At 39.1% G+C, this 27959-nt stretch overlaps 1 protein-coding gene across 1 annotated transcript in view; it reads left to right on the top strand.

Moving 5' to 3' along the window:
• The window catches only part of AATF (apoptosis antagonizing transcription factor), a 101990-nt gene that overhangs the window by 44980 nt on the left and 29051 nt on the right, over positions 1-27959 (top strand). Inside the window, exons 9-10 of the mRNA XM_511427.9 lie at positions 19529-19596; positions 21441-21521. Coding sequence (XP_511427.4) covers positions 19529-19596; positions 21441-21521 — 149 coding nt within the window. The remainder of the gene's footprint in view (positions 1-19528; positions 19597-21440; positions 21522-27959) is intronic.

The raw sequence follows: 27959 nt of genomic DNA, 5'->3' as shown, positions 1-27959 counted from the left end.
TGTTTTGTAAGGAAGAGATTATAGCCACATTGAATTTTAATGTTCCATTGTAAGGGTTTAAAGGCTTACTTGGTTAATTCAGGTGTCTTGAAGCTGTGTGAATGCCCTAACTACTGAGAATGATGTGTGGGCTCAGAACACTCCCCCTCTACACACACATACTCATTCACACTTTCATTCTTTGTTTCTTAATGGGCTTTAAGTTACCATATCTTTCAAAATATACTTGTATTATTTAATAAAGGTACATGTATATATGTATGTATATGTGTGTGTACATACATACATATGTATATGTGTGTGTACATACATACATATGTATGTGTGTGGGCCATAGAAGATAGTATCTGATATCATAAATAATCTTATCATTTTTAGAGCTGAAAAGAACCTTAGAAGAAACTGACACCCTGAGAAGTTAAGTAACCGTCTGACATCATATAGTAAATGGCAACACTGGTAGTTAATGTCAGGACTTCTTAGACCAAGTCTTGCTCTGTCCATACCTTTATTTCTTAAATATTTCATTCTTGAGCCATAAAGAGATTTCACTGTAGTATTACAGTTTTCACTTTGTAAATAAATAAGCTTTATTTTCATAGAACCAGAAAAAGTATTTTGTGTTAGAAAGTAATTTTTTTCCTTAGAAGGCAAATGATTTATTGAACTTATGTTACTTAAACAATTCTAATGAAAAAATTAGCTTTATAGTTTTGTTACCGGTTTGTTTGGAAACTGGAATTGCTGAAAGCATGAAGTATAGCCAATGGTGAAGGTTTTATGAGAGAAACTGTTCATCTGCTTCAGAAAAGCATTGCGGGATTTTACTTCCAAACAGAATTACTTTACAGTTGGCCTATTTCTTGTCAAAGCGCATTCCTAAAGGCAGTTTCACAAAACATGAAGGTTGTAAATGACCACGAAGGATGAGCCATTCAGAAATGTTTTCAGTGTCTGTTTGTTATGTCATGATCCTATCTGCTACTTCATAACATTCAGTTCTCTTCAGATCTGTTGTCTGTATCACCATTTAAGGCTTTTGTTTTGTTTTATTTTTTTAAACCATCAGATGATCTTTGACTTGATAAGCCTAAGTTTTTAAAGAATCAGGGAAGGACCAGGATTTGCTAAACACTAGTGGCGTGCCAGTCCCTGGACTAAGTAGATAGGTACTTGGCATGTGTCTTGATTTAATCCTCACAAGATCCTTGTATTGTGATGTAACTGCACTTAGCAATAAGCTATATAAAGTGGCTGGTTTTCTTCTTTTCATATCCCAGATCGCAAACTAGTTTCTTGTCACTTCATGCGATATTTTGTTCTGAAAGGACTAATTGAGCTTAGATGTCGACAGATCAATACCTGGATTTCTAAGAGTTCATTAGGATTTTGTATGTTGCTTCTAGCTCTGTTTAGTTTTGATCTGGTTTGTCCTGTCACTTTGACTCTAGCCAAGAGTATCTAGAGAACGGCATAATAGGTTTTGCTCTTTTGATGACCACTTTGATGGGTTAAATTTCTTCTTTCATTTGCCATCAGGACATGTCTATAACTGACCTTGCCACATGCTGAATTTTTATGTCTAAGACATTTGATAATGCCATAAACAAGTAATTACTAATTCAGTGAACTATTAAAAGTCGATAATGTTGAGAAATAGAGAAGAGGCAGGCTTTTTGACATGACAGTTTACTCTAATTAAATTGGTGAGCGATTAATATGGACAGGTGATGTGGTGGAATTGTATGCATTTAGATCTTAGTGTGAATAAGAGGTGTCTCAAGCTACCCTTATGTTAATGGTGATATGATATTTTTTATATATTTGTTGTTTTTATTTATCGATTTATTTTGTTTGTTTGTTTGTTTTTTAGACAGGATCTCACTCTCTTGCCCAGGCTGGAGTGCAGTGGTGCAATCTCAGCTCACTGCGACCTCGACCTCCTGGGCTCAAGCAATCCTCCCACCTCAGCCTCCCAAGTAGCTGGGACTATAGACAGGTACCATCACACCCAGCTAATTTTCATATTTTTTGTAGAGACGGGGTTTTGCTGTGTTGCCCAGGCTGGTCTCGAACTCCTGGGCTCAAGCATTTGCCCACCTTAGCCTCCCAAAGTGCTAAGATTACAGGTGTGAGCCACGGCACCCAGCCTGGCAGGATGATATTCTTACTATTGGCATATATCTTTCCAGTGGTTCAACTGATGGTTAATAACATGTTTTTAAGTCTGATTTGAACCTGCCTCTGTGAATGAGTTGTTGGACTCATGTCTTCTGTTCAGGGCAGTATTTTGTTTTTAGTTTTACTTTAAAATGTTGCTGTTATTTGAGATCTGGATAGTGTTTCTTAAAAGTTTGATGAAACTTATTACACATAGATATTTACGGTTATTTTAGAGAGAACATATGTATGAAGTACATAAATTTTAAAATTGGCCAGGCATGGTGGCTCACACCTGTAATCTCAGCACTTTGGGAGGCCAAAGTGGGTGAATGACTTGAGCCCAGGAGTTTGAGACTAGCCTGGGCAACATGGCGAAACTCCGTCTCTACAAAAAATGCAAAAAAAATGAGTCAGATGTGATGGCACTTGCCTGTAATCTCAGCTACTTGGAGACTGAGGTGGGAAAATCATCTAAGACCAGGAGGTCGAAGCTACGGTGAGCCAAGATCGCATCACTACACTCCAGCCTGGGCGACAGAGAATAAATAAATAAATAAATAAATAAATAAATGAAATAAAAATTAAAAATTGAAATTATGATTGAAGATATAGCATGGAATTAGGTTTCTTGGGGCATAGTAATGGTATTAAAAACAACTCAAAGCAAATACCAGGGCCCAATTAAATTTCAGTTTTAATAACTGCAAGATTATTTTGTATACCATGTATAAGAATTTTATTGGAACTGCATGGTAGTTTCTGCTTCTTTAAGACATTTTCCACCAAAAGTGCTGCCATTGTATATCTGTCAATGTTTAGACCCAGGTATGTCATCAATATTAGCATTTGGTTGCTAGCTTGGGCTCACTGTTGTGGAAGCTGCACAGAACAGGAAGCAAAAGCCACATTTTAAATGCGAAGTCTAGAAATTTCATCAAACAGGAGCGTCAAGGTAAGGTGCACATGACTGGCCCTCATTTCTTTCAGGTTTCTTGCTTTAAAAAACATCAGAGCATGACTTGAGTACCACTACTTCGTTTAAACAAAGGTAAAACCTCAGAACGAAGCCTAAAACAGTACATTTTACAGGGCCAGCTAGGAAAGAGATAAGAATTGGCTTAGAAGTGTTGAAGAAACTTTTTCAAACACAAATGGTACCTGGAGAGTTTGCTAGGCAAATATGTGGCCAAAATTACCCTTTTTGTACTAATATGCCCAGTGTCAGCCAACTGAGTGTAAATTAAACACAGGATCCCAGCAGTATTTTAGTAGCCTCAAGTATAGAATTTGGCACTCCTCAAGAAATGGAGACATTACCTCTTCACTAAAGTAGGCATGAGGTCTTAGTATTAATGTGTTGCTCCTTTAAAAGTAACATATCGGAAAAATGATTTAGCAAAGAAAGGGGAAGTTTATAGGCATCTTCAAATATGTATATGTATTGTGAGAAAATCTTCACACTCTATACATCTGACAAAGGACTGATATCCAGAATCTACCGCAAACTCAAATCAGTAAGAAAAAAACAATCCCATCAAAAAGTGGGCTAAGGACATGAATAGAAAATTCTCCAAAGAAGATATACAAATGGCCAACAAACATGAAAACATACTCAGCATCGCTAATGATCAGGGAAATGCAAATCGAAAGCACAATGCGATACCACCTTACTCCTGCAAGAATGGCCATAATAAAAAAATCAAAAAACAGTAGATGCTGGTGTGGATTCAGTGAACAGGGAAACACTTCTATACTGCTGATGGGAATGTTAACTAGTACAGCCACTGTGGAAAACAGTGTGGAGATTCCTTAAAGAACTAAAAGTAGAACTACCATTTGATCCAGCAATCTCACTACTGGGTATCTACCCAGAGGAAAAGAAGTCATTATTTGAAAAAGATACTTGCAGATACATGTTTATAGCAGAACAATTCACAATTGCAAAATCATGGAGCCAACCCAAATGCTCATCAATCAACGAGTGGATAAAGAAACTGTGGTATATCTATATGATGGAATACTATAGAACCATAAAAAGGAATGAATTAACAGCATTTGCAGTGACCTGGATGAGATTGGAGACTATTACTCTAAGTGAAGTAACTCAGGAGTGGAAAACAAACATCATATGTTCCCATGGATATGTGGGAGCTAAGCTATGAGGACACAAAGGCATAAGAATGATACAATGGACTTTGGGGACTCGGGGGGGGAAGAGTGGGAGAGGGGCAAGGGATAGAAGACTACAAATATGGTGCGGTATCTACTGCTTGGGTGATGGGTGCACCAAAATCTCACAAATCACCACTAAAGAACTTAGCCATGTAACCAAATACCACCTGTAACCCAGTAACTTATGGAAAAAAAAAATGTATATGTATTGTTGATCTAGATAAAAACATAATCATTTTAAAGTTGGATAGCGTCTTTGGAGACCATCAAGTCCAAACTCTCTTTTCACAAGTGCAGAAAATGGAGCCTGAAGGAAGTACATGACTGTTGTAAGATTTACCCACTTAGTGAAATAGGACATTGAAACCTGTGTTCTTGCTCCCAGTTTGATTTTCTTTCTGACACATTATACTCCCTTCTGATTGGACAAGTTTGAAAATCCTTTGAGAATTTTATTTTCAAATCTATATCTGTTTAGGACATTGGAGATCTACTGTATCTTTTAGCACTCTGACGATTCACAAGTATCACTTTTATACAGTTATAAACTTTATTCAGTTAACATTTATTAGTCTGGGCACAGTGGCTCACATCTATGGTCCCAGCTCTTTGGGAGGCCAAGGCAGGAGGATTGCCTGAGTCCAGGAGTTCAAGGCCAGCCTGGACAATATAGTGAGACCCTGTCTCTAAGAACAACAACAAAAACATTTATTATGCCAGATGCTAGTTTTATAAAGGCTAGTAAGACCAAAATCCCTGCCCAAAGAATTTGTGTTACCTAAGAAGAGTGAATATCTATGCAGTCACAAAATTAAAAGTGTGACTTTAATAAAATTAAGGTGGAGAAAATAAATGTTGAAAAGAGCAATCAGGTATTTGATACAAAAATGTACATGTGGTTCTCTAGGGTTCTCACAAACATGCCTCAAGCATTCATTAGCCTACTGGTTTACCCCTCAACATACACCTGATCTAATTCTACAGTAATTTCTCTATAACTTGTAAAAGGCCTTACGAGGCACTATTTGACATAAACATTGGATTATACAAATTCCATATTTTCCAAGAATGTAATCATTGTTGGAAGCCGTATGGAGTTGCTGGTATCCACTGTTACTTATTTCAGGGTAGAAGAACCTTCAGATTGGTGATAGGTAGAAGAGTGTTCATTTTGCTATTGTCTACTTTTGTGGATGTTTGAAAATTTCTGTAATAAAAAGTTAAAGAGGAAAAAAGTCATATTTCTTTTTTCCTTCATTCATTCAACAAATATTTGAGTATCTACTGTGTATTTATTGAGCAACTACTGTCCTAGGCTGTGCTGTCTAATGTAGTAACCGCATATGGCTGTTTAGATTTAAATTTTGATTAATTTAAATAGTATAAAATAAATGGTTCAGCTCCTCAGTCACACTAGTTATATTTCAAGTGCTAAGTAACCACATGTGCTAGTTGCTATTGTATTGGATAGTGCAAATGTAGAACATTTCCATTACCACAGAAAGTTCTCTTGGAGCTCTGTTAGAGGCTGGAAGAAAACAAAGTTCCTGCCCTCATGAGCGTTCATTCTAGCTTAGAGGTAGGATGAAACAGGGAACTACATTGTGACAAATGCAGTAGAGAATGATGAAACTGGTTATGGTGAAAGCAAGCCCTAGGATAGGGAAGTGATGGTTACTGTTTTAATTTAGGATGTTTAGGAGATAAAGATATTTGAGAAGAGACCTGAGGAAATGACAAACAGAGCCATGCAGTTGTCTGGGGGAAGAGCATTAGGGACAAAGGGGATGGCAAGTGCACAGACTCTGAGGCAAAAGAGAGGCTAGCGTGTTCCAGGAAAATCAGGGAGGCCAGAGTCATGGGGGTCGGTGGGGGAGTAGGCAAGAAAGAGGATGGTAGGAGAGGAAGTCAAGAGGTAATGGGAGACCAGGTCCTGTGGGACCTTGTAGGCCGCTGTAGCACTTTGATGTGGCTGAGATGGGAAACTACCAGAGGATTTTGAATATAGAGGAGTAATATGATTGGACTCATATTTTAAAAGGATCACTGATGGCTGTGTTAAGAGTAGACATGAGAGAATGGGGGGCAAGGTGGCAGACAGGGGACCAGTTAAAAGACTCTAGTGATAATCCAGGCAAGCGATGGCAGTGGCTTAAACTACGGTGGTTTTGGAAGAGAGACTGGTTGGATTCTGGATTTATGTTGAAGGTTGAGCTGACACAGGATTTGCTGATGGGTTGTATGTGGTATATCAAAAGAGAGTAGTCAAGAATGACCATTAAGATTTTGGCCTGAGCAGTTGGAGGGATTAAGTTGCTATTTACGGAGTTGGGAAAAAACAGTGAGAGAAGCTAGTTTGGAAGATAAATCAGGAGCTCGGTTTTGGTTATATTGCCCCCTCCTCCCAACCCCTGTGGACCTATGTTGGCTTTATTTTTGTTACTAGGACCTATGTTGGCTTTATTTTGGTTACAGATTAGTTATATTGTTTATGATACTTCTGCCACATTCATGTGGAGTTGTTGAAGAGTTATATATATATTTTTGGAGTTCATGGGAAGGTCCAGGCTGAAGGTATAAATTTGTGAGCCATCAGCCTATAGGTTGTATTTAATACCATGAGATTGAATGAGATTACCTAGAAAATGAAGGCAGAGAGAAAAAGAGATTCGAAGCCCACGTCCTGGAACATTCAAATATTTATAGATTGGGGAGATGGGAAGGACCAACAAAAGTGATGAAGAAGGAGCAACCAGTGATGTAAGAGAGAATAAAGGAAGAGTGATTTTCCAGGTTGCATGTAAAGAAAGTGTTTCAAGAAGGAGGAGATCGCTTGAGCCCAGGAGTTTGAAGCTGCAGTGAGCTATGATCATACCACTGCACTCCAGCCTGGCTAACAGAAGGAAACTCTGTCTCTTACCCACCTCCCACAAAAAAAAGGTAAATTCAGTATTATCCTGATACCCAAACCAGACTAAAACATCACAAAGAAGAAATTACAGGCTGTGCACAGTGGCTTAGGCCTGTTATACCAATACTTTGGGAGGCCAAGGTGGGAGGATTGCTTGAGCCCAGGAGTTTGAGACCAGTCTAGGCAACACAGGGAGACCCCGTCTCTATAAAAAGCAAAAAAACTATCCAGGCATGGTGGTCCATGCCTGTAGTCCCAGCTATTCAGGAGACTGAGGTGGGAGGATCTGCTTGAGGTTGGGAGGTCGAGGCTGCAGTGAACTGTGATTGTGGCACTGTGCTCCAGCCTGGGCAACAGAGCAAGACCAAGAAAAGAGAGAGAGAGAGAAAGGAGAGAGGGAGGGAGGAAGGAGAAAGAGAGAGAGGGGAGAGAGAGAAAAAGGGATGGGAGGAGGAAGGGAGGAAGGAAGGAAGGAAGGAAGGAAAAAAAAAAAAAAAGGAACATAAAAAGGATTACACACCATGACCAAGAAGGATTTAGCCCAGGAATGCGAGGTTAGTTTAACATCAAGAATCAATTAATGTATTATAACATATCAATAGAATATGGAAAGAAACCACATGATCATCTCAATAGAGACAGCAAAAGCCTTTAACATCTTCTCATGAGAAAAACATTTTTAAAACTAGGGATACAAGGAAACTTCCTCACCTGATAAAGAGCATCTGTGAAAACCACAAATAACGTCATACTCACTGACCAGAGACTGAATGCTTTCTCCTGAGATTAGGAACAAGACAAGGATGTCTGCTCTTGCCACTTATTCAGCATCATACTATCTAGCCAGGGCAGTTAGGCAAGAAAAAGAAAAGACATCCAAATTGGAAAGGATGAAGTAAAACTATCTTTTATTTGCAGATGATATGATCCTATGTATAGAAAGTACCGGCTAGGCACGGTGGCTCACGTCTGTAATCCCAGCACATTGGGAGGCCAAGTGGGTCAGATCAACTTGAGGCCAGGAGTCAAGACCAGCCTGGCCAACATGGTGAAACCCCGCCTCTACTAAAAGTACAAAAATTAGCCAGGCGTGGTGGTGTACGCCTGTAATCCCAGCCACTCGCAAGGCTGAGGCAGGAGAATCACTTGAACCCGGGAGGTGGAGGTTGCAGTGAGCCATGATAGCACCACTGCACTCCAGTCTGGGCAACAGAGGGAGACTCCGTCTCAAAAAAAAAAAAAAAAAAAATCTAAAGAAGCCACCAAAAAACTACTAGAGCTAATTAATAAATGAATTCAGCAAAGTTGTAGGATACAAAATGAATGCACAAAAATCAGTTGTGTTTCTGTATACCAGCAATGAATGACCTAAAAAGGAAATTAGAAAAATAATTCCATTTAAAATAGCATCTGGCTGGGCATGGTGCCTCACACCTGTAATCCCAGCACTTTGGGAGGCCAAGGCGGGCAGATCACAAGGTCAGGAGATTGAGACCATCCTGGCTAACACGGTGAAACCCCGTCTCTACTAAAAATACAAAAAAAAAAAAAAAAATTAGCCAGGCGTGGTGGTGGGCGCCTGTAGTCCCAGCTACTTGGGAGGCTGAGGCAGGAGAATGGCGTGAACCCAGGAGGCAGAGCTTGCAGTGAGCCAAGATAATGCCACTGCAGTCCGGCCTGGGTGAAAGAGCGAGACTCCATCTCAAAAAAAAAAAAAGCATCTAAAATAATAAAATACCTAGGAATAAACTTAACCGAGAAGATGAAATATTTAACACACTGAACATTATAAATATTGCTGAAAGAAATTAAAGACCTAAATAAATGGAAAGCTGTCCCATGTCCATGGATTAGAAGACTTAACATTATTAAGATGACAGTACTCCCCAAATTGATCTAAAGCTTCAAAACAATCCCTATCAAAATTCCTGTTGCTGTTTTTGTTTTTTTGTTTTTTTGTTTTTTTTGCAGAAATTAACAAGCTGATTCTAAAATTCGTATGGAAATGTAAGGACCCAAAATAGCCAAAATTATCTTGGAAACAAAACAAAACAAAGTTGGAGCATTCACACTTTCCAGTTTCAAAACTTACCACAAAGCTCCAATAATCAAGACATTGTGGTGCTGGCATAAGGCTAGGCATATAGATCAATGGAATATAATTGAGAGTCCGGAAGTTAACCTTTACATTTATAGTTAATTGATTTTCAATAGGAGTACCAAGACGATTCAGTGGGCAGAAGAACAGTTTTTTGTTTTGTTTTTTAACAAATGGTGTTGGAGCAACTGGATATCCACATGCAAAAGAATGAAGATGGAGCCTTCCCTCACACCTACACAAAAGTTAACTATAGTGAATCACAGACCCAAACATAACAGCTGAAACTATTAAACTTTTAGAAAAAAAACAGGAGTAAATCTTCATGCTGCAGGTAGATTAAGTAAGATGAGGGCTGAGAGAGAATTGATCTTGGTTTAGCAATGTGGAAGCCATTGGTGACCTTGACAAGAACTTTTTTTTTTTTTTTTTGAGACGGGGTCTCATGTCACCAGGGCTGGAGTGCAGTGGGGCTCACTGAAACTTCTGCCTCCCAGGCTCAAGTGATCCTCCCACCTCAGCCTCCCAAGTAGCTGGAACTAAAGGCGTGCGCCACCACACCCGGCTGATTTTTGTATTTTTAGTAGAGATGGGGTTTTGCCGTGTTGCCCAGGCTGGTCTCACACTCCTGATCTCAAGTGATCTGACTGCCTCAGCCTCCCAAAGTGCTGGGATTACAGGTGCGAGCCACCATGTCTGACCAACAAGAACTCTTTTAGTAGAGTGGTGGAGGGCGTTCAAGAGAGAATGGGAGGAGGCCGGGCATGGTGGCTCACACCTGTAATCCCAGCGCTCTGGGAGGCCAAGTTGGGCAGTTCACTGGAGATCAGGAGCTTGAGAACAGCCTTGGGCAACATGGCAAAACCCCATCTCTACTAAAAATACAAAAAATTAGCAGGGCATGGTGGCATGCGCCTCTACTCCCAGCTGCTCAGGAGGCCGAGGCAGGAGAATCGCTTGAACCCAGGAGGTAGAGGTTGCAGACTTTTTTTTGGTGGCTCCCGCCTGTAATCCTAGCACTTTGGGAGGCCAGGGCAGGTGGATCACTTGAGGTCAGGAGTTCAAGACCAGCCTGGCCAACATGGCGAAACCCCATCTCTACTAAAAATACAAAAAATTAGCCAGGCGTGGTGGCGGACGCCTGTAATCCCAGCTACTTGGGAGGCCGAGGCAGGAGAATTGCTTGAACTCAGGAGGCGGAGGTTGCAATGAGCTGAGATCGCACCATTGCACTCCCGCCTAGGCAACAAGAGCTAAACTCTGTCTGAAAAAAAAGAGAGAGAGTGAGAGGAAATAAATTGGAGACAGTGAGTATAGACAGCTTTGAGGAGGTTTGCTGTAATGGGAATAGAGAAATGGGACAGCTGCTGGAAGGTTTGAGAGAGAGTTTTAAGATAGGAGATGTATTTTGTATGTTGATGGAAATGATCCCGTAGAGAGGTAAAAATGGATGTTGCAGGAAAGAGGTAGGGATTGCTGGTCAGTACACAAGTAGGGAGGGGTTGGTGTGATGGATAGAGGGAAGGCAGGACTTATGAGTATAGTTGCAGGGAGGTAAGGGGTGAGAGCATGTGCAGAGTCCTCATGTGAGTGCTTCTATGTTATTTTATGATATTTCTTATGAATGAAGGAGCCGAGAGTGATAAGATGTAGGAGGATATGGAGGTTTGAGAAAAGAGAGGGTAAGAAAAAGTTACCTCAGAGAGTGAATGGACTAGGAAAGCGTAGCTGCACTGTCAGGTAGCCTAAAAGACCCACAGGTTACTGGTAATATGAAAGTGAGGCCAGTTTGCAAGATCTGGTCTTTCTCTCACTACATTCATCCATGTGGATGCAGGTACTGAGATTTAACATGGCTTGGGGTTTTGCCATGGAAGTACAGGGAAATAATCCCTTGCCAACAATTCCGAGATTAAAAATCTGAAAACTCGTAGTTTTGTTTGTTTTGGTAAGTTTGGCAAACTATTGTGGTGGCAGCACCTGATCTGAATGAACATGAAGCTATTTATAGGCTTTATTTATCACATATATGTGGGAATATATATTTTGCTACAGAAATTTTGTGTTTGACTTTGGGGTGCTGCCCCAGACTCTGCTGACACATTTATGACATATGCAGTGTATTACCTTTCTAAAATATGAAACATTCTGAATTCCAAGATACATCTATCCCTAAGGGACTGTGGGTCTGTACGACAAAAGGATAGCTTGCAGGGGAGTTCAGGGTGTATATCAGGGGTGATTATCCTGATGGATTTTGGAATCTCATTCACCTGCGTAAGGAGAGCAGTAAGCACAGGAGGAGAGGAAGAGGGATGCTGAAAAGGTGGCAGGATTGATGGTTTATTGATTCTGGTGGGGCTGAAGAATTATTGGCATCTGAAGGCTAGAGGGAGAATGCTGGAAATATAGGGAGAGATTTATTTCAGCTGGGCTTTTGGTTCTTAAGGGACATAATCACAGAATACAAGTTAGTACTACCCTTTCAGTTTCCTACTTGTGAATCCTTCTCTAGTTCAGAATGACTTCCTTTTTATTCTTTAAACACAAATGACATATAGTAAAAGAAACCCTGCTAAATAAAGAATGCTAAAAAATAGTAACTGAGCTGGTATCCGAGAGGATCTAAAACCCTTCTTCCTGCCTTTATTATAAATGGAGGGGGAGGTACACACCAAGACATCCATCTAGTGACCAATGGGCAGAATTTTTGAAGTGGGAACTCTTGGAAAATCTAAACAGCACCTTCCGTACATTGTTACTTTTAGTATGGATTAGAAAGCATGGCTTGCTGGGTACAGTGGCTCACTCCTGCAATCCCAACACTTTGGGAGGTCAAGGTGGGAAGATTGCTTGAACCCAGGAGCTTGAGACTAACCTGGGCAACATAGTGAGACCCTATCTCTATAAAAAATAAACAGTAAAAAAAGTAACCAGGCATGGTGGCTTGCGCCTGTGGTCCCAGCTACTCAGGAGGCTGAGGTAGGAAGATGACTTGAGCGCAGGACCTCAGGGCTGTACAGTGAACTATGATTGTGCCGCTATACTCCAGCCCGAGTGACAGAGCAAGACCCTGTCTCTAAAAAAAGAAAAAAAAGAGGTTTCCTTAAATTTAAAAAAGAAAAAAAGAGGGCCAGGTGCGGTGGCTCTTCCCTGTAATCCCAGCACTTTGGGAGGCCAGAGCGGGTGGATCAGCTGAGGTCAGGAGTTCGAGACCAGCCTGACCAACACGGTGAAACCTCATCTCTACTAAAAACACAAAATTAACTGGGCTTGGTGGTGCATGCCTGTAATCCCAGCTAGTAGGGAGACTGAGGCAGGAGAATCGCTTGAACCCAGGAGACTGAGATTTCAGTGAGCTGAGATCACACCATTGCACTCCAGCCTGGGCAACAAGAGCAAAACTCCGTCTCAAAAAAAAAGAATTGCATAAGTCAGTCACTTAGTCCTTGTAAAATTCCTTTTATTTGTTGGAAACAGAAAAGCAAATTGGCAAGTTTTTTAGCATTTGAATTGCTTTAATTCTTACTCTGTCTTCACTCATCAGGGCCTAATACTGATAGTGATTTACTTACACTTCTAGTTAATAATTAGACATTGGGAGACACGATATATCATGCCTAATGGAAATATATGGGGTCTGATGAGAAAGTTTTCTGTGTTGACTAATAAATTTTAACCCAAATGGCCAAGCTTAGTGAAATATTATGGCCTTTGAAGTATTTTAGGGCTTGTGCTGAGAAAATAGTACTGCTTTATTCAATGAATGAAGTTATCATTTCTTCCAAATCGTAGGCCTTAGCGCTAGCTCCGGAGTGGAGGCATGCTGCAACGCAGAATCAAAAAGTGGAAAAACTAATCAAATCCTTAAAGACCAAGGGCAGTGAGGCAGAATTAGGCTGACTTTTTCAGTGGTAGCCTCTAGCTATGCATTCTCTTATTTGAGTAACCAAAGGTGGACTATTTGTAACTTTAGTATTAAGATACTTCTTAGACCTTATTTGCATAACCTGATTTCCTTTCATTCTTCCCTGTGTTGTTCTGTAAATATTGCACTTTCCCTTGCAAAAGGTGGCTGCTTTTCATGCTTGTTGACAAAATCTAGAAGACTGCTTGCTACTTGACTCTTTGAGTTTAGGAATATTATTTTGAAATAGGGTCTCACTCTGTCACCCAGGCTGGACCATAGTGGTGCAGTCATAGCGCACTGCAACCTCAAAAAGACATTACAGAAGGAAAATGAATAAGGGACTGGTATCCAGAATATGTAAAGAACTCTTACAGCTCAATAACAAAAAGACAAATAACCTCATTTAAAAATGGGCAAAGGGTCTGAATAGACATTTCTCCAGTGAAGATATACAAATGGCCAGTAAGCACAGGAAGATGCTCTGCATCATTAGCCATTAGGGAAATGCAAATCAAAGCTGCAATGAGAATGTATCATACCTGCTAGGATGGCTGTCAGTCAGTGTTTACATTATTATTACTAAGTAAATGTTGTTCTCAAGTGTCTTAGTCTGTTCTGCATTGCTATGAAGGAATACCTGAGAATGGGTAATTTTTGAGGAAGAAAGGTTTCTTTGGTTCACTCTTCTGCTGCTGGGAAGATTGGGCTTCTAGTGGAAGCCTCAGGCTGCTTCTGTTCATGAAGGAAGGCGGAGGGGAGCTGGCATGTGCAGAGATCACGTGGCAAGAGAGGAGGCTAGAGGACTGAGGCATGCCAGGCTCTTTTCAACAGCCAGCTCCTGGGCTCTAACAGAGCGGGAACTCACTCCCCACAACCAAGGGAGGACTTTCATCTATGCATGAGGGATCTACCTCCATGGCCCAGACACTTTCCATTAGGCCCCTCCAACATTGAGAGCAAATTTCAGCATGAGGTTTGGAGGGGACAAACATCCCAACTATAGGAACAAGCGCTATATTATGATTACATTTTTCTTACAAATTTGTTTTTTCCTAGAGCTAATAATGCCTGTTTTTAAAAGATTTGCCTAGTTTTCTGTGTAACTATTGCTGTTTTTCCCTATATACTCCACATGCCTTGAATATATAAAATAACCTATCCTTTTGCACCTCCCTTCTACTTTTTCCCCTTGGAGACCTCATCCTAGAGCTCTCTGGACTCTTCTGGCGTGGCTGCACACCAGGCCTGCTGGCTGTATTCCTGGGACTTGCCTTTGCTTCTTCCCTGAGTTAGACCTCTCGTTTCTAATATCTTATGTCTTGATTTTTGTATACTCATTTACTGAAGTACATCTTCCTGTGAAAGAGTACACAGAAAGTAACTTGTTGAGTCCTTACGTGTATGAAAAATGCATTTATGTAACTCTCATTATACTTGGTTAATAATTTGGCTGAGGAGGCAGAGGCTGTAATGCGCTGAGATTGCACCACTGCACTCCAGCCTGGGTGACAGAGCAAGACTGTCTTAGTAGTAATAATAATAATAATAATAATAATAATAATAATAATAATAAGGCTGTATATGGAATTTGAGTCTGGAAGTCATTTTCCATAGAATTTTGAAGGTACCTTGCTGTCCTCTGCTATCTGCTCTTGCTATTGAGATGTCTTTTCCCATTCAGATTTCCATTCTTTAATATGTAGGGCGACTGTATAATTTATTATCAAAACTGGGACATGTAAGGTGCTAGTCTGACAGCATATTAGGACAACAGGTGTAAACCAGGACTTTCTTGGTAAACTGGGACATATGATCACCTCTTTATATGTAACCTGTTTTTTCTTTAACTGCTTAGGATCTTCTCTTTACCTGTGGTGTTCTACATTTCATGATGATGTGTCTTGACAGAGGCCCTTTTTTATTCATTGCACTAGGTCTTTGCAGTTGTATTCCTGTTCTTTCTTTGATTTGGGAAAATTTTCAGTATTCCTTCAAACATTTTCTCCCAGCCTTTGTTAGTTAGATGTTTGACTTTCTGGATTATCCTCTAAATTTTTGTCTTGTCTTGCAAATAAGCAAGGGGATATTATCTTTTTGTCTTTTGGCTTTCTTTTTGTTTTATATCAGAGATTTTCATTCATTTAAGTTCTTCTGTTGGATTTTTTAAAATTTTCTGTTTAGTGTTTAATTTCTCATTTTAGTCTTTTTCACAGCATCCTGCTCTTATCAAAGTATACCCTCTCCCACTCCTGGGATATTCATTGTAAGTTTGGGGGGTTTTTTTCTCCTTTTTAATTATTTATTTTGTTCTCTGCATTGCTTCCTTGAGTCTCTTTTCTATTTGTTTGGTTTGTGCATGAGGATTTCCTCAGATGCAGGCAATCCTTAACTGTCTGTTCATATTTAAGAGTAAAGCATTAAAGTTTATTATTCGGAATCTCTGAAACCTGGGCAGAGCTTTTTGGCTTCTTTAAATATAATTATGCTGTGAACTGACCTCTTTGTTAGAGTAGCCTTGGATGTCAGAATTTGTATTTGTTTGCTTTGTTTTCTATATATCTATTTGTTTGTGCTGCTATAGTAAAATACCACAGACTGGGTAATCTTAAAAGAACAGAAATTTATTTCTCACAGTTCTGGAGGTTGTAAAGTCCAAGAACAAGAAGCTGGCAGTTTCTGTTGTCTGGAGAGGGCTGCTGTCTGCTTCCAAGATGGTGCCTTGATGCTGAATTCTTCTGAGGGAATTCACATGGCAGAAGGTGGAAAGGCAAAAGGGACAGACTCCCTCCATCATGCCCTTTTAGAGGGACGCCTAATCCCATCCGCGAGGGCAGAGCCTGCATGACTCAGTCACCTCCCAAAGGCCATTCCTTCCAATACTGTTGCATTGGGGATTAAGTGTTCAACGTACGGATTTTGGGAGACACATGCAGAAGACCATAGCAACTTTGAAATCTAATTTTGGGGGTGGGAGGGCAGACACCATTCAGTTTCTTCCAGAAAAGGCTCCTCTGCTTTCCTGCCTAGGAAATTATAGAATGGGATGTTAGCTTTCTACAAATGAGGTGGGAGAAAGGGAGAGGTTTCAGAGATTAACATAGAGCCTTTCCCTTGTACCTCATTCCAGCCTTCTTTGCCTGGTATCCTCTATTCTGGAGCTTCTGTGGTTCAGTATTTCCAAAGAATAAAATTTCTTTTCTCTCACGAGAGGAGGTGGGTGGTAGAGGTGGCTAGTCACTTGGCTGTGTGGGATAATGGAGGAGGCCCAAGTGGTTCTGCTCCTTCTCTTTTTCCCACCTTGCATGGTAACTGCCAGAGAGCTGATCCTCACAGGAATTCTGCGGCCTAATACAATTAGCTTCATCTTCACCTTTATTCACTCTGGGCATTTGGGTGATAACTTCTCCATCTCCTTACTGTCTTGGAAAAATTTATGAAAATATGCACACATTAGTGCTCCCTTTCTCTTTTTTCTTAGGAGTTAGTATTTATTTTATTCCTCAACTGTCTCTTAGAGGGGTTGAGAAGAGATAAACTAATGTGTTCAATCTGCCATTTTTAACTGTTTCTAGCATGCATTTTTTCTAATGAAAGTATTATAAATGTTGATTAGATTCTTAATAGTACTATTAGTCCTGTTCCTCATGTATATTGGTATGGGTTAAATAGGTTTCTGTGGCCAACCTGAAAACCTAACTGTATCTATGATTTTCCCCTAGAACTAGAGGTATAATCAAGCCTTTCCGAATTGATTAACTGGAGGAATTTTAACAGACTAGAGCAAAAACATTTTATCTCTCTCCATTTTCCAAATCACATAGAAAATTACTACAAATACTATATCATCATTGTTGAAATAAAAAGCTCTAATAATTGTAACAGAAACTTGAATTTTAGTAGTAAGGTTTATTTGTAAAGTTAAAGCTATACAAATTAAAATCAGAAGTAAAATTGAATTCTTCAGCCAATATCTCAAATCTCTTTTTTTTTTTTTTAAGCGACTGTTTTGAAAGCAATTTTCTAATTAAATTTAAACCCAGTGATAGTGGTAGCTTTGGGAAAATAGTAATAGCCACGGGAATCATTTGTTTAACTGTATTTTTTGTTGTTGTTGCTTTCTTTTTCTTACCATGGACACAACAGAATCTTCTGAAATATTGGACTGAATAAACTAGACCTAGCTAGATAGACCAATAAAACAGTCTTCCAAGTCATGAATGAGTAAAAATAGTCATGCAAAGCACTTGTGTGCGAAAATGCAGCTCAGAATATGTATAGTACACAAAGTGTTTGAAAGTAAATGCTGCACCAACTTGGTGTTGGAATTGCAGAGACCACTGCAGTGGGGACCTCCAATTTCCAGCCTTTGGCAAGGGCATATTCTTCCCGAGGATCACCCTGTTGTGCTGGGGCAGCCTTCCATGAGCACTTGCTCCCCGGTGACCCTGTTTGCCCAGTCTCAAGGGATCTGAGAAAATTAGGAAAACCAGGAATGGTTGTTGTAATCTTTTGTATGGCTGGAACGAGGTAAGGGCAATGAAATGCAGTTATTCCATTATTTTCCTTCCTTTGTATTTTTCTTTCTCTTTTATTTCTTCTTCTTTATTATTATTAACCACTCCCCCTCACTCCCCCTACTCCTTGCTTTTGACAGAATATTGACTAGGAACCAGAAGCCCATTTCTGCTTAGCCTTAAGGGCAGCTGTTTACACAGCAGCAGTGTTACATAGGTTTACTGTGTCGTATGTCTGTGTAACACTGGATTTGGATCTTGTATTTAGCTGCCAGAAGTGACTGTGATGAAGTAGGAGAGATAAACTGATAGATTGGCTGCCAGAAAGATGTTGGGAATCAATCAGGTAAACAGGGTAGAGAAATAGCTTGCTGTTTTCTAGTGATAATAAAACCAGCGGCTTCTGGTCCCTGCATTCTTAAACATAATTGCTGTAGTAATAATGTCCAAAATAAGCAAATGAAAAAACATCATGGGAGGTTTTCTAATTGCAATTGAGATATCCTTTTCCCTTTTGCAATAAAGATTCATCTTTTGGAAGTGAATTTTTTTATAAATTTGTTTTACTTCTTCCAGTGCCTACTTACATAAACATATGAAATTAGAAAGAGATCTGCTTTCAGAGGAATTTATTTCTCTTTCTTCATTTGAACCACTGAAGCCCACAGGCTTCAGCTATTTGACTTGATGAAATATCTCTATTGCCACCATGCCTCACCTACAAAATCATTGCTAATTTTTATGAAGAAACAAGTTTTAAGGCCAAACCTGGATTATTGACAGATGATTAGCAGAACTAGTTTATCTTAGCGTCTTCTCTTAAATTTCTCTCAGAAGATTTTTGGAATTTTAATCTCTGTTTCTCTTTCTCTGCATATAGCACTTGTAGTTCTATTATCGTAATTCAGAGTTTTTCTCCCTTAGTGTTTAACTTTTAAAACCATTGCTTCTCTTCGCCCAGGACTTTAAGATTCAGTGCAGATTCTTAAGTCTGTATGAAAGGTACAGATGTAGATTTCAACTGGGTGCAGAGGAGTCAGGCTTAAAATGACAGTAGGAGAGTCATTTAGAATAACTCCCATGGAGTTAATTGTATGGGATGAGAGACTAATCCTCTGTGGTATATTTGCAGTATGCAAATGACTTTCTTTAGATTCCCTCTTAAAATTTGTGTGGCTATGAATGTGTTGGTATCATGTGTGGCTAAATCACTTAATAGCAAGCATGGTAGAGTAGCAGCTGTGGAAAACAAGAGGCCGATGCCCACACTTTTAATTACATACAGTAAAGGCTTTTTGCCTGAGTAAGACCTTCCTGACTGTTGGAGGTTATAGTTCAGAAGTTAACCTTGCACCATTATCCTGTTGGTGAGAAGCTGATGCATTTCCCTTTTTGCCACACGGCCCTTCCCACCTGACCTTTTAAAGATTCTCCATTGATATCAATGGAGTGGACAAAACTAATCATAAAATTAATGAAGGGAATGTTGCACACTCATTGATCTATTTGAAATGAACTGCGGTACAATAAGTCTTCCAAATGGACTTCTGTTCTCAGCTACTGCTATAGCCACCTTTTTAAAGATACATAACTATGAAAGCGTTAACGGGAATTCAGTAATGCTCTTGCCACTGGGTTGTCCCTTATTGATTGTAGTTTTAGAGCTGTCACTATGCCATTCAGAATTCCTTCTCCGCCCTTTTAAAGTCAGTTGTACTGGAAGATGATAAATAAATTCATTGCTTTCCTTTTTCCCCTAGCTCCTTCGAGAACTCATAGAACGGAAGACCAGCTCCTTGGATCCCAACGATCAGGTGGCCATGGGAAGGTAATCTAGATACAGCTTTCTGTTCATGCAAGCAGCCTATGTAATAGTTTCTCCCCTTGAGTCCCTTTAATTCTACCTGCAAAGCAATGATTGGTCCTATAATTATTGAAGTTAAGCAAGTAAGAGCTAGAAAGAAAATGTGACTAATTGTTTACCCTACATTGCCTAAAGTGCAATTTGTAAAGAAATTATAAAACACCTATGTGTTTGTTTTTAGAGTTTGTTTTCCAAAGTCTTTCTTATGCTCTTTGCTCCCTGGTTTTGCATTGTGATTGTATCCATATCAATCTGATGACCAGTGGATACAAAGCAGCCACCCAAATGTGAGCTCTCAGCTGTCAGAACATGGCACTGCGCACAACAGGTTCTTTGCTCTCAGTCGAATCTGCTTTGTTAGAGTCTGCCCTAATTTAGACCTCCACCTCTTCAGTAAAAGCTTCAGCACAATTAGAAGTGGAACGTGGCAGCATTACCCAGATGTCAGGGCAGAATGTAAAGTAGTGAAGGAAGGCCCTTGTGTGTATGCTTCATCCTGTGGTTGGAAAATAAAAAGGGCATTTAGAGTGCTACCTAATGAATAGTGTACATTTAAATAGCCATGAGCCATAATTTGCAAAAGCATGAAAGGCAACAAAAGCTGCAAGTGCCAGAATGGGATTCTAGGCAGAGCAGCCATTCGAGAAAGCAGTGAAAAATTTGTGTTGATGAAATAATTTTATTTAAGTAAAATATTATTTGAATTTTAGGGTAGGATGTTGATATTTCGTTTATCTCTGGAATGTTATAGAGAGCATTATTTAATGCTATAATTTTATGTGATAGAGCAAATTGCATTTAAGTGGTGATTATATTGTACATTTATCTGACTTTACAATAAAATATGGTAATTAAGATTATATTAAGATTACAGTAATTGGATTTCCCTAGATTTTTTTTTTTTCTGGTGTTGAATTTTCGTTGTATAAATCAGGTAGGATGTCTAGCTGCTGCTGCTGTTTCTCCTTCTTTTTCTTTTTTTCACTTTAGTTCATATGAGCAATTTATGAAGATTTTCTTAGCCTAGTATCCCTTATTGAAAAATTAATTCCTTCTTATCTAAAATGACTGCAGAATATGTGAATCTTGTTTGGATTCTGATCCAAACAAGCCAACTGTAAAATTGAGACATTCCAGGAAATGTGAAGACTGACTGAATATTTGATAATAAAGAATTATTGTTGACTTTTTTTTTTTAGATGTGGTAATGGTATTGAGATTATATTGAGGGGAGAAGAGTCCTTATCGCTTCTCTTGTATAGCAACACGTACTGAAATATTTATAGATGAAATGAAAATTAACAATTTAAAACAATTTAAAACTAGTATCAGTAGTGGATAATTATTTAAAAATTAGCAAAAATTGGAAAGCACAAGAAAAAGCACTGGAGGATTACCAAAGGGAAAGTTAGATTTTAAAAATTCATGCATTCAAACCAACCAGCAGTTGCAACATTAGTAACAGAACATGCTGCATAGCTAAAACATTAAAAGAAAACCCAAGCAGCTCTACTAAATGTGATGGGTTTGCCTGCAGACTGGTAGATTTAGTGCTTGTCACAGCAACTCCAAATACTAAGGAGCATTGTGAACCAAATTTGCTGTAGAATTTCCCAGCTGCCGTTTGTTTTTTACCATTGCACAAATCCTGTTCAATTGATTAGTCAGTTTGGCCCCAAACTAGCTTGAGGAACTTGATGTAGGTTGATGATTTCTTTCTGCAGGGTTGTTAGAATAATTCCAATTTGTCAATATGTATAACTATTTCTGTTAGTGATGATGCATAACATTGCTTGTGAATTTTCCAGGCAGTGGCTTGCAATCCAGAAGTTACGAAGCAAAATCCACAAAAAAGTAGATAGGAAAGCCAGCAAAGGCAGGAAACTTCGGTGAGTTACTTTTCGGAAAAAATGTCAACATATATTGTATATGTATCTCTTCTCTTGCATTCTGGCTGTTATGTCATTTTTCTTTTTCTTCTGATGATTCTGTTTTTAAGGATCAGAAAAATAAACAATATTTGAAGGTTTATTGCAACTCAGTTTTTCTTATTCTAAAATGGAAATATAGTTTCATTGACTTTTGTGCTACTGTTGTAATAGATGGGTGAAATAATATATGCATTCTCTTGAAAGAGAAAAATAAGAAAACAAAAGTAAAATAGTTGAAATTATATTAACTTTAACAATTAATTTCTATAGAATAATATAAAAATGTTATGGCCAGGTGTGGTGGCTCACGCCTGTACTCCCAGCGCTTTGGGAGGCCGAGGTGGGCAGATCACTTGAGGTCAGGAGATCGAGACCATCCTGGCCAACGTGGTGAAACCCCATCTCTACTAAAAATACAAAAATTAGCCGGGTGTGGTGGCGGGTGCCTATAGTCCCAGCTACTCAAGAGGCTGAGGCAGTAGAATCACTTGAACCCGGGAGGCGGAGGCTGCAGTGAGCCAAGATCATGCCACTGCACTCCATCCTGAGTGACAGAGCGAGACTCCATCTAAAATAATAATAATAATAATAAATATAAAAACGTTATTGTCTTATTGGTCCATTTTTATGATGCCATATGTGCACACAGTATGCTAAAAAGATATAAGTGCAGGACCACAGGGAATGTTAACAAAGTTATTAAATGAGAAGAGAAATAAAATGTTTATGAGAAAATAGAGCAATTTCTGACTTTAGGAAGATCCTGCCCTGTGAGCTCTTTAAGGAGTTTTATAAGGGTACAGATAAAAGAAGGAGCAAGAGTGGAAATTGACCTCGCTATACTTTTAGACTTGGTAACTGTCGTGTGTGTGTGTGTGTGTGTGTGTGTGTGTGTGAGAGAGAGAGAGAAACACAGTGTCATCACACAAAGCCTCAGTGTCAAACTACCTGTAATTCAGGTGCACACTGAGAGAAAATCTTAAACTTGTGTTAGGATAGTTTTAGGCAGGTAGTTAAACCCACATCCTTATTAGAACCTGCCTATCATTAAATTCCCTTTAGACAAATGTGGGTCTATCTGATTTTTAAAGATCTTCAGAGAAGTAGATTTCTCAATTACTTTAATGAACTTGTTTTAGTATTTAACACAACTCATCAGGAAATGCTGATTTTTCTTTAACTTTGCAGAAGTACACAGTATCAACAGCTTTGCAAAGTATCGTCCTTTGATTTAGGGTTGCTTTTTTAAAATCTCAGGTTAAATTGTTATAATTTGTTTACCTCTTTTTATGTCTTGAAATTTCCGAATCTTCATAGTTCTCTAGGTTCATTTTTAGAGGTGAAGAGCATGGACTTAAGACCCAGACTGCCTGAGTTTGAATCCCAGCTTTGACATTGATTAGTAGTTACTTTGGGCAAGACCCTTAAACTCTGTGCTAGTTTCTTCATCTGTAAAATGGATATGATAATATATCAGCCTTGAATGGTTGCTGTGACGATTAAATGAATAGGGTGTGTATGGCTCTTAGAATAGTGCCAGGTACATAGTTAAGCACTGTACAAGTGTTTGTTGCCATTATTACTGTCATTATTATTGCTATCAGTATTCCAAGGTTGGGTCAGTCTCTTTTCCTAGTGTTCATTTATTTGTTTACTGACACGTCTCTTCCGTACCTGTCTCCCCCCAGCCCCCTTCAAGGATTTAAAGAAAAATGTTACTAATAGTACTTCATAGGTGACTAGGCTGAATGATTATCTTATTTTTTATTTTTGGGATCAAATTTTTCTCCAATATTGTACTTTTAAAATTGTAATTTTATGAGGACATAAATGTTCTCTAGAAGGAAGAGCTTAGGATTTCAAATCACAAGACTTGCATTCAAACCCTGACTCTGTCTGGTGATATGATTTTGGTTGTTCTTTATTCTTTGGGCCTCACTTTTCTCATTTACTAAGTGGAGGTAATAATCCCTGCTTTGGGGATTTGGTATGGGAATTAAATGAAATCATGTGTAAATATCTGGTACATAGTAGGCATTCAAAAACGTTCAATATATCAGTTTGAAGGGAAAAAACCAGGATTTTGTTTTAATAGCAACTGCTTTTTATATTAATGAATTCAACTAGCTTCATTAAACTGTTCATTACAGGTGTGTGTCAATGCAATTAGATACCTTTGCTTTTGCAGCATTTTGATAGCAGTGGAGATCCCCACATTCTCATATCCAGAGGCAGTAAAATCTTATTCTGGCAAGAGGCATTCTTTTTAAACAGAGTTAAACATGAAAACATAGTAAGTGGTTTTAGTGTCCTTCACCTTCTAAGAAGATGGTCATTAGGTGGTAGTTAAGACCCAGTCTGCCCTCAGGGAGCATACACAGTCATCTGTGCTATCTGTGGAGGATTGGTTCCAGGACGCACAAACAGCCCCACACCCCCACCCCTGCAGATACCAAAATCCACAATGCTCAAGTTCCTTATATAAAGTGGCATAGTATTTGCATATAACCTACACACATCCTCCCTATACTTTAAATCATCTCTAGATTACTTATAATACCTAGTTCAATATGAACGCCATGTAAATAATTATTACACTACACTGTTTAGAATAATAAGAAAAAAAATTGGGACATATTCAATATAGACACAATCATTTATGTCTTAAGTATTTTTGATCCATGGTTGATTAAATCTGTGGATGCTGAACCCACAGCATCAGAGAGCCAACTAGTCTGGAGAGGATGGCAGACCCTAGCCGACTGAGGTGCTGTGTGGGAGGTGTAGCAGTAGAAATAATCCTGCTCCACCCTTGAGGGATGCAGACTGCTCAGGAAGACTTGCACAAGACGACTTCCTCACTGAGCCTTGAGAGATTAGTAGGCGTTTGCCCAGTAAAAGACAAAGAGAATGTGTACAAAAAGGTTTGTAAGCTTGAGAGAGTCTGGGACCCATTTTGGGAACTGTAATTAATTTGTTTTGGCAGAGACTTTTGTAGCAAACTGGAATTTGAACTAATTGGTCTGATGCCAGAGCCTGTTCTTCTAACCTCTGGCTGTTGAGTTGTTTCACTGGCAGGACCAACTGGCCTATACCAGCACCAAAAGTGAATATGAGAGAATGGCAGGAGATAAGGCTGCATGCATGGGTGAGTGCTAGATCATGGCCACGTTAAGAATTTTGGACTTTATTCTGTAGACTGTAGTGAGTCATTGAAAGATTTTAGGCAGAGGAATATTGTCATCACATTCACATTTTAGAAAGATAATTGGCTGGGCGCAGTGGCTCACACCTGTAATCCCAGCACTTTGGGAGGCTGAGGCAGGTGGATGGCTTGAGGTCAGAAGTTTGAGACCAGCCTGGCCAACATGGTGAAACCCCGTCTCTACTAAAAATACAAAAATTAGCCAGGTATGGTAGCATGTGCCTGTAGTCCCAGCTACTCGGGAGGCTGAGGCAGGAGAATCGTTTGAACCAGAGAGGCAGAGGTTTCAGTGAGCGGAGATCATGCCACTGCACTCCAGCCTGAGTCACAGAGCGAGACCCTGTCTCAAAAAAAAAAAAGATAATTGTAGGAGATTTTCTATAAAGGACTAGAAAGTTATGAGAGCAAGGCCTGGAAGGAATAGGAGATGACGGATTGAGAGACATTTATACAGGTGAGTAGTTCTTACTTAAGAGTGGCCACACATGAAGAGGTAAAGGAAAGTGAGAAGGTTGGAATGACTCCCAGAGTTTCAGGGAACTAGATAGGTCTTGGTAGTAATCATTGATATGTATAAGAGAGAGGCTGCAAGGAGAACATCTTTTTTGTTGTTGTTTTTTGAGGGAGGGAGTGGATTCAGTTTCTGAATATGTTGAAGTTTGACACAACCTTCAGAAATCCAAGTTGAGATATTTTTCAGTCGAGAGGAGGATGTGGGTATTTATTAGTTGATAGTTTGGCAACAGCTTAATTGCTGTTTACCCAGGGAGGGTACGGTGTGACAAGAATACAGAGTGACAAGAGTAGAATCCTGAAGAATGTCAACATACGTGAGATAGAGTAAGAGGAGCCCATAAAGAATGCTGAGGAACAGTGGCCATTGAGGGAGGAGGGCAGGAGGAGGTTACGACAGCGGTGAATACAGGACAGTGTTTAGTAAGGGGTCAGGAGCGCCTGGTGCCTCAGAGAAATCACAAAAGGGCAGCATCGTTTCATTTGTGATCACATTTCTTCAAATGAAATGCCTTTGGTTACTGAAGAATTCCAGAAACCGCAAACTAAAACTTTCCATACTTGAAAGGCCTCTAGAATTTCTGTGTAAACTTTTACTATCTTGATTAGTTTGTTTCATAAAAGCCTTTTGGAATCCAGTTGTAAAGGGAATGAGAGAAATAGAAAACCAGCACTAGGGAAGCCCCACAGTAATAATTTTTGCAGGCAAGGTCCACAATAGATGCTAAAATCAATGGGCAAAAATTTCAGGAGAAACTATTTATTTGGTCTCTAAGTATCTCCCCCAAGATACTTGTCCATTACAAAGAGAAACATAGTGGCTTTGCAATAATCTAGCAGATGCCACCTTAACCAAGTGTTCAAGATGAACAGCACCAGTAAAAAGACATATCTATACCCCCTGTGTCTTCAGTAGAAAGATACAACATCATTTCTGTGGTATTCTTGCAAAAAAATGCCTAACCTTAATCTCATCATAAAACAGCATACAAATCCACATTGTGAGACACTCTACCAAATAAATGGCCAGTACTCATCAAATGTCAAAGTAATGATAAAACAAGGACTGAGGAACTGTCACAGATTGCAGGAGACTAAGGAGACATCACAGCAAGGTGTAATGTGGGGTCTTAGAAGCCCAAAATTATTACAGAACAAAAAGTTTTTAATATAAGTTCATGTGTGTTGAATTGGTTTTGGTTTTGTCATCTGTACTCACCTGGCTCATCTTGAGACCATAAATGTGAGGATGTGGTCAGAATCAGAGAGTAGTCTTCACTCATAGCAATAGCGTAACAACTAACATCTCCAGAAATCCCAGGTCAGGCACTGCTAAGCAGTTTACATGCGGAGGCAGAAAGAGCATAAGCTCTGGAGCCAAACTGCCTAGGTTTGAAAGCTGACTTTTCCATTTCCCGGCCTTGAGACTTTGAACAAATTACTTTACATCTCTGTGCTTCAATTTCCTCATCTGTGAAAGGAGTATAATCATAGAAGTGACAATTTCATAGGGTGGTTATGCAGACTAAATGAGCTAATACATGTGACGTAACATCCCCAGTGTTACATAGTAAGTAGCAAACTAGGATTTGAATTAATTGGTCTGATTCCAGAGCCTGTTCTAATCTCTGGATCTTGAGTTGTTTCACTGGCAGGACCAACCCTATACAGGCACCAGAATGACATCTTGGCCACTTTAGCATCCTTTCCTAAGGGGTTAAACCAAGTGGCCCCCCAGGCTAGATGAGAATATTATAAACAACTTTCTTGAGTTAAACTTCAAGAACAGACAGTGTATGCCAGCTGTCATCACTGATACTAGGTCCCACCATTGAGCAATTTTTGCTCCTTGTTTGTGATAGGGTTGTATATGTAAGACTTCCAGAAATGTTGTAGCAAAGATTAACATTACCTTCTGGAAACAGTTTAAATAATAACACTTCATTAGTTTAAATGGTACAGCCTGGTCAGACTTGCTAATTGGATGCTAGAAAATAACGTTTTTTAAAAAAACAAATATTTTGGTTTTGGGAAATACAGTAATTATAATTATTGATTGTCAGTATTCTACTCAGCATTACATATAAGTGGATTTAGTTATGATTTAATCAGAAATCATAATGTAAATGGATCAAACTCCCAAGCCTTTAATAATATGACGTCTTACTGTGTTGGTCTGTTCTTCCACAACAAAATAATATTTGTCTTTTCTTAGTATGGTTGGTAAAAGGTGATTTAATATTAAAACATACACCCATTTTCAGTGGCACTGAGATTAGATGCTAAGTACAGATTACTAAGTGGTCTTTAATCTGATTTCTTCCTAAAGCCTGTATTTCATCATGTAGTTAATAGTTATTAACTATATTGTATTAAATGTAAAGATATTCTACAGAGCAGTACCATCTAATAAAAATATTAATATGTATTATATATGCAATTTTAAATGTTCTAGTAGCGACATTGAAAAAGTAAAAAGAAAAAGATGAACTTAATTTTAGTGATATTTCATTTAACCCAATATATAAAAATATTATTTCAACAATTTACTATTTTAAGAATTATTAGTGGTATGTATTTTTTTTGTCCCAAGTCTTCAGAATCTGGTTTGTATATTATACTTAATTACAGTACATCTCAATTCAGACTAGCCCCATTTCAAATGCACAGTAGCCACG

This window comes from Pan troglodytes, chromosome 19 (genome assembly GCF_028858775.2).
Source record: "Pan troglodytes isolate AG18354 chromosome 19, NHGRI_mPanTro3-v2.0_pri, whole genome shotgun sequence".
Lineage (NCBI taxonomy): Eukaryota > Metazoa > Chordata > Mammalia > Primates > Hominidae > Pan > Pan troglodytes.
Note: the sequence above shows the minus strand (reverse complement) of the source record. Positions and strands in the feature narration are given on the sequence as shown.